The sequence below is a fragment of the Vombatus ursinus genome, unplaced genomic scaffold (genome assembly GCF_900497805.2).
Source record: "Vombatus ursinus unplaced genomic scaffold, bare-nosed wombat genome assembly UNPS02014825.1, whole genome shotgun sequence".
NCBI lineage: Eukaryota > Metazoa > Chordata > Mammalia > Diprotodontia > Vombatidae > Vombatus > Vombatus ursinus.
In genome coordinates this window covers 8,334,377-8,346,487 of record NW_020954603.1, presented here as the reverse complement: position 1 = coordinate 8,346,487, position 12,111 = coordinate 8,334,377, and the positions used below count along the sequence as shown (strand labels likewise).

Genomic DNA, 12,111 nt, shown 5'->3' with positions numbered 1-12,111 from the left:
CTCTCTCTCTCTCTCTCTCTCTCTCTCTCTCTCTCTCTCTCTCTTTTGCTTTTTAGTGAGGCAATCAGGGTTAAGTGACTTACCCAGGGTCACATAGCTAGTTAAGTGTCAAGTGTCTGAGTCCAGATTTGAACTTAGGTCCTCCTGACTCCAAGGCCAGAGCTCTATCCACTGCACCACCTAGCTGCCCCCTTCATAGACTTCTTAAACCCAGTATGTTCAAAAGTAAACTTATTATCTTCCCTTTAGCCAAACGCTCCCCTCTTTCTAACTTCCCTATTACCTATTCCCTATCAAGGGCACCACCATCTTCCCAGTTACCCAAGATCAAAACCTAGGCGTCATCCTTGGCCCTTCTCTCTCTTCTCATCCCCTATATCTAATCAGCTGGAAAGGCCTGTCAGTTTTACCTTTGTAACCTCTTTCCTTCCCTCCTCTGACACTGGTCCCACTCTGGCACAGGCCCTCATCACCTCCCACCTGGACTACTGGAGCAGCTTCCCTGTCTCAAGTCTGTCTGCTCCACTCCATCCTCCACTTCTCCTAAAGTAAAAGCCTGATAGTCTCAGGCCCCGCCACACTCAATTCAATCCATCCCAACAGCTCTCTATTACCTCCAGGATCAAATATCAAATCCTGTTTAGCTTTTAGAGCCTTCTGGAACCCAATTCCTTCCTCCCTTCTCACTCCTCATATCCACCCCCTCCTCATCATGTTCTTTTTGATCCAGCAACACCGGTTTGCTTGCTGTCTTTCCTCCCCACAACGGACATTTTCATTGTTGTCCCCCATACCTGAAACTCTCCCTCCTCAGTGGTGCCTCCTGGCTTTCCCGGTGATCCAGGCTTTCTCCAAGTCTCAGCTAAAACCCCACCCTCTCCAAGAGCCTCTCCTATACATACAGCTTGTTTGGACATAATTGTTTGCGCATTTCCTCCTTCATTAGACTGAGTTTCTTGAGAGCAGGGACTGGGTTTAACTTTCCTTTGTATCCTACTTAGCACAGTCCCTGACACATAGTAGGTACTTAATAAATGCTTGTTGACTGACTATTACAATAACCCCACAGAGTTGTTTCAAGGATCAAATGAGTTAACAGAGGCAAAGCACCTGACAAACATCAAAGCACTATATTAAATGCTAGCTATTATTATAACGTCAATCACTCTCCCTGTTTCCACAACTCTCCCTCTCCAATTCAGTCTCCACACAGCTGACAAAATCATCTTCCTAAGGCACAGATATAACTCTGCCACTCAAGAAACTTCAGTGGCTCCCTACTGCCTCTGAGGGAAAAAAAGGGGGGGGGGGTATTTAAAGCCCTTTACAGTCTAGCTCTAGCCTGCTTTTCCCAAGGTTATCACACAGCACTTTACCTTACAACCATATCGGTCCACTTGTTTCCTCAGACTCAGTTTTCCACCTCCCATCTCTGCACCTTTATACCAGCTATCCCTCATGCCTGGTATGCCCTCCCTCCTCACCTCTGCCTCTTAGGAAACCTTCCTTCAGTGCTTATCTCAGGTGCCATCTTCTACAGGAAGTCCTTCTTGATCCCCACCTCTCTGTTAGCACTCCCTCCCTCCTCCCGCCATCTGCTGTTTCCCTATTTGTACCCCAAGTGGAATACAAGCTCCTCAGGACAGGGACTGCTTGTTCTTGTCATTGTAAACCCCACACCTAGTCCATTGTAGAAGCCTAATAAAAGATTTTTTTTAACATCAGAGCAGGGGTGCCAGGGGAAGAATTGAGTAGATGAAAGGAGGGATGGCAGTCCTAGGAATCCCATCAAGAACAGTCATCCTCACCCCAATAAGCTCTGAGTCTGAGAGCCTTTGGTGGGGGTTTAGCACACACACACACACACACACACACAAACACACACATACACATAAACACACACCTCAAGAATCCCCAAACACTCTTGGAGGAACCTGCAAGACAACCTCTGGGCCCTACCCTGTCCCCCAACATGCTCTGCGCACACACATAGAGATACACTGAAGATACACAGAAGCACAACACAAAGATGTGGGTCTGGAGGATGAAGGGAAAGACCCAGGAATCAGCAGGTGCCTGCAAAAGAGCTCAGGAGGAGGATGTCCAAGGAGTGTCATTTCTAACTATAGGAGCCTAAAAGGGGCCAGTGCTGAGGGAGCCCCACCCACCAGCGCCAGACACTGGACAGGGTGCCCCCCCAATAATCACCCCCATACCCCCACCGCCCACCGTAAGGCACACACATGCACCAAGCACCACACACCTGCAGTCACCTACCCACAAGGGTACACACAGACACCCCCCAAGGCCCCACCCGGGGCATATACCCACAGACACACGCCCTAACCCAGTGATCCACCCCAGGGACACAAACTGACAGCCCCTCCAGGCCACCAGGGCAATAAACTCGTGTGCACACACACACACAAACACACACACCCAACACCCAAGGACCCACTTACTCACAGGTACACGCTCAGGCTCTTCACACAACCCAGAGCCAAAGAGGACACGGATCTCCTTCCCTCCGCCACACAGCTGTACCTGCGGCTCCTGAGCTAGGCTTCCGGGGCCAACGGGCAGGGGCGGGAGAGTACCTGGCCCGGAGGGGCGTGGTCTACCTGGCCCAGGGGGGCGGGGCCGTACCTGGCTCATGGAGGGGCGGGGACACATGTGGGCGGGGCAAAAGATTCCATCCATCCCCCCAAAGCTGAAACTGGTCAAATGGGAGGGGCCTATGGCAGTGGGTGGGGCCGTATTTGTTGGGAACGCCTGCAGACCCCTGCTAGAAGGAGGCTGATGATTTCTATTCATTGGACCAATGCTTAGTGACCACCTCTCGCGTTCGAGGGGTGTCTGTGTCCATGAGTGTGCAAGGGGAGGGTCAGGCTGTCAGTGCTGAGGGAGTCCCACCCGCCAGTGAGAGACACTGGACAGGGTGCCCCTCCCCCAAATAACCACCTTCACGTCCCCACCACTGACCGGAATACATACGCAGCCTGAGGCAGGGTACAGACTTGGGAGGGACCCCTGAGTAGGGCTGGCGGAAGGGGCGCATGATGGGGATGCCCTGAGGGCGTCCTCCTTAGGGGAAGGCAGCTGAGGAGGGGGACTCTCCTATGTCTGCCCGCCCCGTCCTGGTGCAGAACAATGGCCCCCCTCCTTCCCCTCTCCCTGCCCTAGCCCCTGCCCCTTTCCCTCCCCCTGAATAGGCGGAAGCCCAGCCTGTTTCCTCCTTTTCCTGCCTAGGGGCTGGGAGGGGGCAGGGTGGCCTGCCAAAGGAGGAGAGGAAGGGGGCACTATGGTACCCTTGCCTTGGGGGGGAGATCCCCCCAGTTGTCCTGACCAGCCTGGGAAATGAGCCCCCTTCCCTCATGCCATGGAGGACACCGAGGGACCCTGAGAAAGGAAGGGCAGTCCTGAGCTTCCTGACCCTTCCTCCCCAACTTCCCCTCCCCCCTCCCCTTCACACACACCACCACTCCCACCACCCCAGCCCCAGCTGCCTCATTTCCTTCTGGGGCCCTGTGAGAAGCACACAACACACCAGTCCAGACACCAGCATCAATACACACACATACTAACCCACAAACACTGATGGAGACGCTCACTAACACAGACGCACACCGCTCTATGCTCACACATACATTCTGACCAGTCCACACTGATGGGCAGAAAGTCACTCTGACCACTAGGGAGCCAGACAGAGGCCCAGACACTATTCCCGAAACAAATCGTGGGGCCACACACAGCTGAGCAGCCTGCAGAGAGGACCAGGCCTGACTTTATCCTTGGGCCATGGGCCAAGGAGGCCCTCTTCTTCTCCTCTTCCTTCTTACCTCCCAAGTAGGTAAGTCTTGCCCCCCAGAGCCAAGCTTCGAGGCTATTTTCTGTCCCCTCAGGCTCAGATAGGGCTGGGTTGTACCCCATCCTCACCAGAAACTGAGGATGGGATAGGGGTCAGTGCAGATCATGGGGTCCTGGGTCCATTGGAGTCATCCAGTGGTCAGCTGGGGCCCTGAGTCAAAACAACATTGAGGTTAGGATTAGATATGGCAAATGAAGGGTCTGGCAAAGTTAGATGTGGGTGGTGGTCAGCTGGGGCCCTGGGTCAGGGAGTCAGTCTTCTATCTGGAACCCTAGGGGCAATTATGGACCTCACGCTGCTGGCAGACCTTCGCCTCACAGACCCCCAACGCTTTTTTCTGACCTGTGTGTCTGGAGAGCCTGGGGCAGGGCGGGGCCTAGATGTCTGGGACCCTCCACTGCTTTTGGAGAAGGATGACCGCATTGTTCGGACTTTCCCACCTCGCCAACCCCTACATTCTACCAGAAATGGATCTCGTCACATCACCCTTCGGGGCTTCTCCCAGCCCTCTGACCTTGTTGGTGTGTTTTCCTGCATTGGTGGAACCAGGGCCCGACGCACACGTGTGATCTATGTTCACAATAGTCCTGGGGGTAAGCTGGGACTGGGAGTGTGGAAAGGGGCGAAATGGGGGGTTAGGGCTGATGCTGGCCCTACCTGTCCCCTGACCTCACCCTGGGCTCCCAGCCCACCTGCTCCCAGACAAGGTGACTCACACAGTGAATGTTGGAGACACAGTTGTGCTGTCGGCTCGAATCGGTACAGAAAAGCAAGAAGATGTGATCTGGAAGAGTAACGGTGAGTGTGAGCCCTCCTTGCCCTGCCGTGCGTAGGTACACACAAACACCAACACCATGGCCACACGCCAAACTATCTGTGTTGCCTGGAACACTCCTCCCCCCAGGCCTCTATTTCCCAGTTTGTAGAATGAGAAAAACAGAGTAGGCAATGTCTAAGGTCCCTCCCACATCCTGGGATTCTACAAGAGGGGCCCCTGAGCTGGAAGGGCAAAGGGGTTGGGTCATTCGTTACTCCAGCCCCGGCAGACGCACTCCATCACCGGCGCTAACAGTTGGCCACTTCCCTTCAATCCCCCTCTGTGCCAGCCTGAATGACCTCCCTCTCACTGGGAGCTGGTCAGACATTCCATGTCCTAAGTTTCACTGGCTCCCTATTGCCTAGAGGGACTTTGGATTTGGCCTGCCATTCAAGGCCCTCCACAATTTGGTACCACTTGCCCTGTCCAGCTGTGTTCCCTTGGCTCCAGCCAAGTCAGAGAGAAGGCTCCAGGAGGTCAGGGGTCCCCATGCCTAGGTGCTTGCTCGGGTGCATCTGGAGAACAGGCAAACGGTATTCCGTCTGCCCCAGCAGACTTTCCTGACCCCTGCCATTTGCAGGGGCCTGTGCTGGGCACTGAGGGGGACAGGGAGGCGGGTAGGGTGTCCATCCTCCAGAGAAGGGTGTGATGAAAGCTTAGCCAGGTGCTGCAGGATTTGTCAGGGTGGGCAAGGAGTTTTAGGAGCAATAACCAGGCCTCCGTGGGGCTGGCTATTGGAATACAGAGCCCCTCTTCCTATTAAATGATGAGCTCTCTGAAGACAGGGGCCACCTCAGTCATTGATGGATCTCGCACACACCTCCCTGTCCCCCTCAGTGCCCAGCATAGGACCCTGCACGTGACAGGAGACAGATAGAATACCGTTTACCTGTTCTCCAGAGGCACACATCATACAACCACATGCATGCCATACATACATATCATTACACACACATACCCGTACATACCACATGTGTGTGCATACCAAACATACACGTGCATGCATCATAAATATACCATACAAATTGCACACTCACACATACCACACACATTCACACATCACTATACATGTGTAACACATATACCACACACATAAACACCCACAAATGCATACATACCACACAGGCATGTGCCTGTGCATGCACCATGCACACACCACACATATACATGTACCAACCATGTGTGTACCACACATGTTCGTGCATACACCTGCCCTATACATGCACACATATACACATATGCATACGTGTATACCCTATACATACACACACATATACACATGCACACACCCTTAGGGCAGCTAGATGATGTGGTAGATAGAATGCTGGACCTGGAGTCAGGAATACTCTTCCTGAGTTCAATCTGACCTTAGACTCTTACTAGCTGTGTGACCTTGGGCAAGTCACTTAATCTTGTTTGCCTCAGTTTCCTCATCTGTAAAATGAGCTGGAAAAGGAAATGGCAAACCATTCCAGTATCTCTTCCAAGAAAACCCAAATGGGGTCACAAAGAGTTGGACGTGACTGAAACAATTGAACAACATACCCTACAAACACACACGCACACGCGCGCGCACACACACACACACACACACACACACACACACACACACACACCCTCATTCTGTTCTCACTTCACTGTCTGAGCCAGAGCCCATGTTCAGCCCTTTCAACCCTGCCCTTGATCTCACCCTCACCTCAGAATCCCAGTTCCCCAGGCCTCACCCTCCTAATGTTCAGCCCTGAATGACTCCCCTGCCTCCACAGATCCTGTGCTCCTCCGGGGATATATGTAGATGCAGGCAGAGGAAGCACACCTTTTGGTAGGTCTGGGCTCTATCACCGTGTGTCAGATTGGTCCTTTCCAGCTCCACGTCTTCTACAAACTGGACGAGGGAGCCAAACTTCATTCGAGTCACTGATAAAATGTTAGCTAGCACGGGACCACGAACACATCTCCAAAGCACTCCACTGGAGACCTCCTGCACCACGCTGACACAGACCCAATAATCACTACTCATTCACTCCACCTAACGGTGCCATCTTCCAGGCTCCATCCCTCCAGGTTGTCCACAAGGAGGCCTTGGGAGACTTTACCAAAGGCCTTACTGAAATCCAGGTGTACCATGCCCAGTGGTATCCCTGCCTTGCCCTACCCTGCTGGAAAGGAATGGGCCAGTCTGCTCTGCCTAGTTCTGGATGGCTCCATAGTAGCTCCTAGGGCACACAGCTTCTCTTGAAACTCAGCACTCAAGGGTGGATGGCATGAAAGCATGGTAGAAAGGGCCAGAGCACCTGGGAGACCCAAGCACATTTCTAGACAAATGAGGAGGAGGCCTTGAAGAGAAAGGAGCTGGAGATGCAAAAAAAGGATGAGAGCAATAGGAAGGGAGGGGGTCAGGGCCCAAGAGGAGGCTAGAGATAACAGGAGGTGGTATGGTCAGATCCGCATGGCAGAAGGATCAGTGGAGGACAGATTAGAATAGGGAGAGACTGCAGGCAGGGAGCCCAACCAGCAGCTTAGAGCAATAGTCCAGAGGTGAGGTGATAAGAAGTCATACCTGAGTCGTGGCTTTGGTAGAGGAGAGAAGGGGGCACAGGCCAGGAATGTTACAAAGGCAGAAATAACAGGGCCTCACAACTGATTGGATATGGGAGGATGATGCCTAGGTTGTGGGGTCTGGAAGGATGATGGTACCCTCCGCCCTAAGAGGGAAATTGGGAAGAGCTTGAGGGGAAAGGTGCTGAATTTACTTCTGGACATGCCAAGTTTAAGATGTCTGCAGAATATCCAGTTCAAGATGTCCAACAGGCAGCTAGAGATATAGGACTGGAGGGCAGGAGAGAGGTTAGGGCTGGACAGATAAATCTGGGAGTGATCTGCATAGAGATGATAACTGAATCCATGAGATCTGATGAGATCCGCAAGTGAAATAGCATAGAGGGAGAAGAAAAGTGTGAAGGGGAGAACACAGATGGGGGCTAGAGGAAGGAGGAGAAGCTTGGTTAACTGGATTGCCAAGTAGTGGTGAAGGCCTCGCTGAAGTTGTGAATTGCAGACCTCACAGAGGGAAGTCAGGTGTCTTATGACTTGGTCAAGCAAAACTCAGCAGCCCAGGAGTAGGAATGGATATTGTGGGAGCAGGAGGGGACCCTGGACTTTTCTTATCACTCTCTCCTACGTCTTCAAACTTTCCGTCCTCTGATAATAATAATAACTAACATTTATATAGAATTCTACATATATTATCTCATTTTATCTTCACAACATCTTTGGAAGATAGGTGCTGTTATTATCCCCATTTTACAGATGAGGAAACTGAAGTAGACAGTGGTGAAAGTGACCTGCCTAGAGTCGTACAGCTGGTAGTGTATTCGTAGTGAGATTTGAACTCAGGTCTTTCTGCCTCGAGGGCCAATGCTCTATCCCCTTGCACCACCTAGCTGCCCTGCAAGCACTTGCCCTTTGCCCTTTGCTAGTCACCTCAGTGTACATAATCCTCAAGTCTCTGGCCTTCTGCAGTTGTCTCCTCTAGCCTCTCTTGTTTTTGTCGTTCAGTCATTTTTCAGTCGTGCCTGATTCTCCATGACCCCATTTGGGGCTTTCTTGGCCAAGATACTGGAGTGGTTTGCCATTTCCTTCTGCAACTCATTTTACAGATGAGGAAACTGAGGCAAACAGGGTTAAGTAACTTGCCTAGGGTCACACAGCTAGGCAGTGTCTGAGGCCAGATTTGAACTTGGGAACATGAGTCTTCCCAACTCCAGGACCTGGTGCTCTGTGCACTATGGCACCACCTAGCCGCCCCGTTTGTTAGCCCTGTGCAAATGTCTCCTGGGCACCCTACACATACACCTCCCTCCAAACCTGCTCCTCCTCCCTTGTCCTGGAGTTATGTGTGTCCACACCTCATCTCCTGTCTGAGACTATGGACAACTCACGGGCTGGCACCGTGTCTTATCATCTTGGGTTCCACCACCCATCGTGAGAGCTTCTCCCATTCATGCTTTATAAAGCACTTTCCAATGACAACCCTGTGCAGTTGGGAGTATTTGGGGCCCTCATTGGTCAGAGGGGGAGGATTAGGTGGAGGAGGGGCAGGGAAGCAGGAGAGCCTAGTATGTTACTAAAAACAAAAAGTGTCAGAGCAGATGACAGGAACACACAGGGTCAGGGATGGAAACGGAAATGGGTAAGCCGAGCCAAAGGATGGCTTCCTTTTTCCGGGAGCGGTGGCCATCTGGGAGGGGGCCCTATCTGGACTGCATTGGCTTCCCAGTAACCCGACAAAGCCAGGGCTGACAAAGGCTGAGCGAGCTCACTGAAGAGCAGAGCAAAGTGCCCCAAACAGCTGGGGTGCAGCCGGTCTGTCAGATGGCCCATCAGTATCGCCTGGGGCTCTGCCAGAGGAATGGGACAGGGCCTCTCAGCCACCACCAGGGGAAGCAGGGCTACAATGTATCCATCTCCCTTGTATCCTGTTGTGCAGGGGACACACGGTTACTGTGTAGCCTGGGGAGAGTCTCCCAGTATCCACCTGCCATGTTGTCTCAAAGATGCTCTGCCCTGGATGTAAAGCAGCTGAGAGTCAGAGAGTAGGGAAGCCCCACTTCCATTCCATTGGCCAAGCCTTGGTAAGCGCTTCCAGTGTTGAGCCCTGGACAGGCCATGGGACAGTTTGGACAGGCCACGGCCATGGCCCTGGCGGCAGCAGGCAGGGCTCTGCTCCGGACAGGCCTCAAGCTGCCTCTGAGCCCATCTGGGAGGGGGAAGTCCTGAGGATCCCAGTGAGGGAAGCTAGCAGCCCTCCAGGGGGACGACAAAGTCGGCAAGTCTGTCCCACCTACCTCCAGGGCATCCATTCCTGGCTAACATCGGTCTGCAAGGAGTAAAACTCTTGCCCTGGGGCTCCCTCCTACCCTCTCTCTGTGGCCACACCTCTTTTCTCACTGACCTGAATGAGGAACCCGACTCAGTCCCCACCCACCAGTAACCCCAATTCCATAGCTCTGGGTTCTGCCAGATGACCCTAGGCCCTACAATTCAGATTGTCCCTGGATGCTTGCCCCCGTGCTCTGGCATGCTGAGACCAGGTTACACCACCACCTCCCACTGCGTCTGAGTCCTTCTCCAGTAGGAGGGCTGACCTTAAAGATCCCAATGCCCATGACTCCCATTTATCCTTCCTCATTCATTCAGGGCCTTTGCCTCAGTCTGCCTGCCATTTTCTGCTCTGTTCCACTGGGGGGGGGATGGGAGGCCTGTCCCCCCACCACAACCCACACACTCTCTGAATATTATTCCTCTACAGAACATACCTAACAATCCGTGACATCCAGTCTTGTTTACAGATCTCTAAGGAAAGGAAATTCACTCCCTCTCGAGGCAGGTGGAGCCTGAGTGGATCTCCCTCTAGCTTCTCCCCATTGCTCCTGGCTCTGTCCTCTGAAAGAACCAGGCAGAACAAGACTAATCCTTCCCCTAGAAGACTGACCTTCAAATACTAGTCCTCAGCGACTTCAGAATAAACGCATCCATTTTCCTCAACCCAACCTCACCTAACTGGAAGGGAAGACTAACTTGTCCAAATAGCTTAGAGCCCCCAGGATGGGAGCTTCCCCTCCTCCCCTCACCAGGATTCTCAGACAGGGCCAGCTCCTACAATGGGCAGGTCATATGGCCCCTGGGCAGAACTACAATGAATCAATAGGTAGTTCAGGCAGGCTCCCCCGTTTCCTCCTTTGTGGATGCTAGGGAATCTCCCTAATCCTTTCAGAAGCAAAATAATCAGAGCCTCTAATTAGCCCAGGCCTCCCCCAAACCCGCAAGAGGCCTACCCCACTCTGTTCTCTGAGATAGCTCAGGATCTCAGGCAGAAAAGGACTTTACCTCAAAGTCTGGGTGTGGGCCAACCAGAGCAGAGAAGAAGGATAATGGCTCCTGACCTCACCTCCATCACCACCTTCCTCCTCTTTCTCCCCCTCCCCAGGCTCCTACTTCTATACCCTGGACTGGCATGAGGCCCAGGATGGGAAATTCACGTTGGAGTTTCCAAACCTGAGGGCCTCCGATGGGGGCATCTACAGTGCCACCTATTTGCAGGGCAACCCTCTGGCCAGTGCCTTCTTCAGGGTCATTGTCCGAGGTTAGAGCTGGCATGAATGGGGCAACTGGGAGGAGGGATATGGAGTGGGTGGTGGGATGACAAACATGGGCTAGGCTATCCATGAAGCTGGGCACAGGCTTGGGTGAGGGAGGCAGGTCAGTGGGGGGAGGGTGAGAACCATGAGCTGGGCTATCCATGAAGCTTATGGGCACAGGCCTGGGTGAGGGAGGCAGGTCAGTGGGTGAAGGGTGAGAACCATGGGCCCGGCTATCCATGGTTGGCACAGGCGTGTGTGCGGGAGGCAGGTCAGGCTGGTGATTTCTCTCCCCCAGGTTGCAGTGCAGGCAGATGGGGCCCCAGCTGTGCCAGGGACTGTCCCAGTTGCCTACATGGTGGCATTTGCCATGACCAGAATGGCGAGTGTGTATGCCCCCCTGGCTTCACAGGCACCCGCTGCGAGCAGGGTAAGGGATCCATGGATCAAGATGGAGTAGAGTGACAGGATCCTGGAGGGCTGGTGGTACAGTGTGTTCAGGGAGGGGGCTGGAATGGGACCAAGGCTCAGGGCTACCAGAGCTTGGGGTAAAAGGAGAAAGAAGGGGTGGGCTCAGAGTAGGGGCTATCATATGACCCAGGGACCCAGGGAAAGGAGCAGGAGATCTGGGTCCCTGGAGATACGGGGGAGGCTTCAGGACTCAGAGCCCCAGGAAATCCTGAGAGGATTCGTGGGGCACAGGGTCTGAGGGTGGGGGCAGGCAGACCCACCCATACACTTGCCTCTCCCAGCTTGCAGAGAGGGCCGATTTGGGCAGGGCTGTCAGCAGCAGTGTCCAGGTACCTCCGGCTGCCGGGGCCTCACCTTTTGCCTCCCAGACCCCTACGGCTGCTCCTGTGGGGCCGGCTGGGGTGGTGGCCAGTGCCAAGAAGGTAGGTGCCTCTGATTTTGGTAACGTTTCCTGACGTTGGCCTTTCAATCTGCCCCCACAACCACCCAAAGTCACCCCTCCCCAGACTAGAGGAATTTCTCTTTCCCCTCCCCTTGTGCTCATTCCATCCTCACAGGCTACTACAAAGGGCAGGCCAAAGAAGGCAAAGACATAAAAACTGTATGTCTTCTTGGAGTTTACATTCTAGTGGAGGAAGGGGGTATGCAAATAAAAAGGTAAATACAATATATTTGCAGAGAAAGGTCACCTTAGAGGGAAAGTCTCCTTGACTGGAGGGAATGTGGGAAATCCTCTAGCAGAGGTTGGCTGAGGTGCTCCCTGCCCCCAAGCCTGTGCCTCTCTGTCTGCCTCCCTGCCTGTGCTCCCTCTGCCT

At 53.4% G+C, this 12,111-nt stretch overlaps 2 protein-coding genes across 5 annotated transcripts in view; one reads left to right on the top strand and one right to left on the bottom strand.

Moving 5' to 3' along the window:
- CUNH1orf210 (chromosome unknown C1orf210 homolog) overlaps positions 1 to 3,037 on the bottom strand; it is a 6,827-nt gene extending 3,790 nt beyond the window's left edge. The window contains exon 1 of one of the 4 annotated variants that reach the window (XM_027838164.1): positions 2,463 to 3,037. In XM_027838164.1, coding sequence (XP_027693965.1) covers positions 2,463 to 2,814 — 352 coding nt within the window. In that variant the 5' untranslated portion in view covers positions 2,815 to 3,037. Of the gene's footprint in view, positions 1 to 794; positions 851 to 2,462 lie in introns of those variants that run through there. The other 3 variants (XM_027838165.1, XM_027838166.1, XM_027838168.1) reach the window with 3 other exon arrangements.
- Positions 3,038 to 3,329: 292 nt separating this feature from the next.
- Positions 3,330 to 12,111, top strand: part of TIE1 (tyrosine kinase with immunoglobulin like and EGF like domains 1) — a 31,833-nt gene continuing 23,051 nt past the window's right edge. The window contains exons 1-6 of the mRNA XM_027838031.1: positions 3,330 to 3,850; positions 4,144 to 4,461; positions 4,556 to 4,666; positions 10,675 to 10,830; positions 11,124 to 11,255; positions 11,578 to 11,718. Of these exons, the coding sequence (XP_027693832.1) occupies positions 3,799 to 3,850; positions 4,144 to 4,461; positions 4,556 to 4,666; positions 10,675 to 10,830; positions 11,124 to 11,255; positions 11,578 to 11,718 (910 nt within the window). The 5' untranslated portion in view covers positions 3,330 to 3,798. The remainder of the gene's footprint in view (positions 3,851 to 4,143; positions 4,462 to 4,555; positions 4,667 to 10,674; positions 10,831 to 11,123; positions 11,256 to 11,577; positions 11,719 to 12,111) is intronic.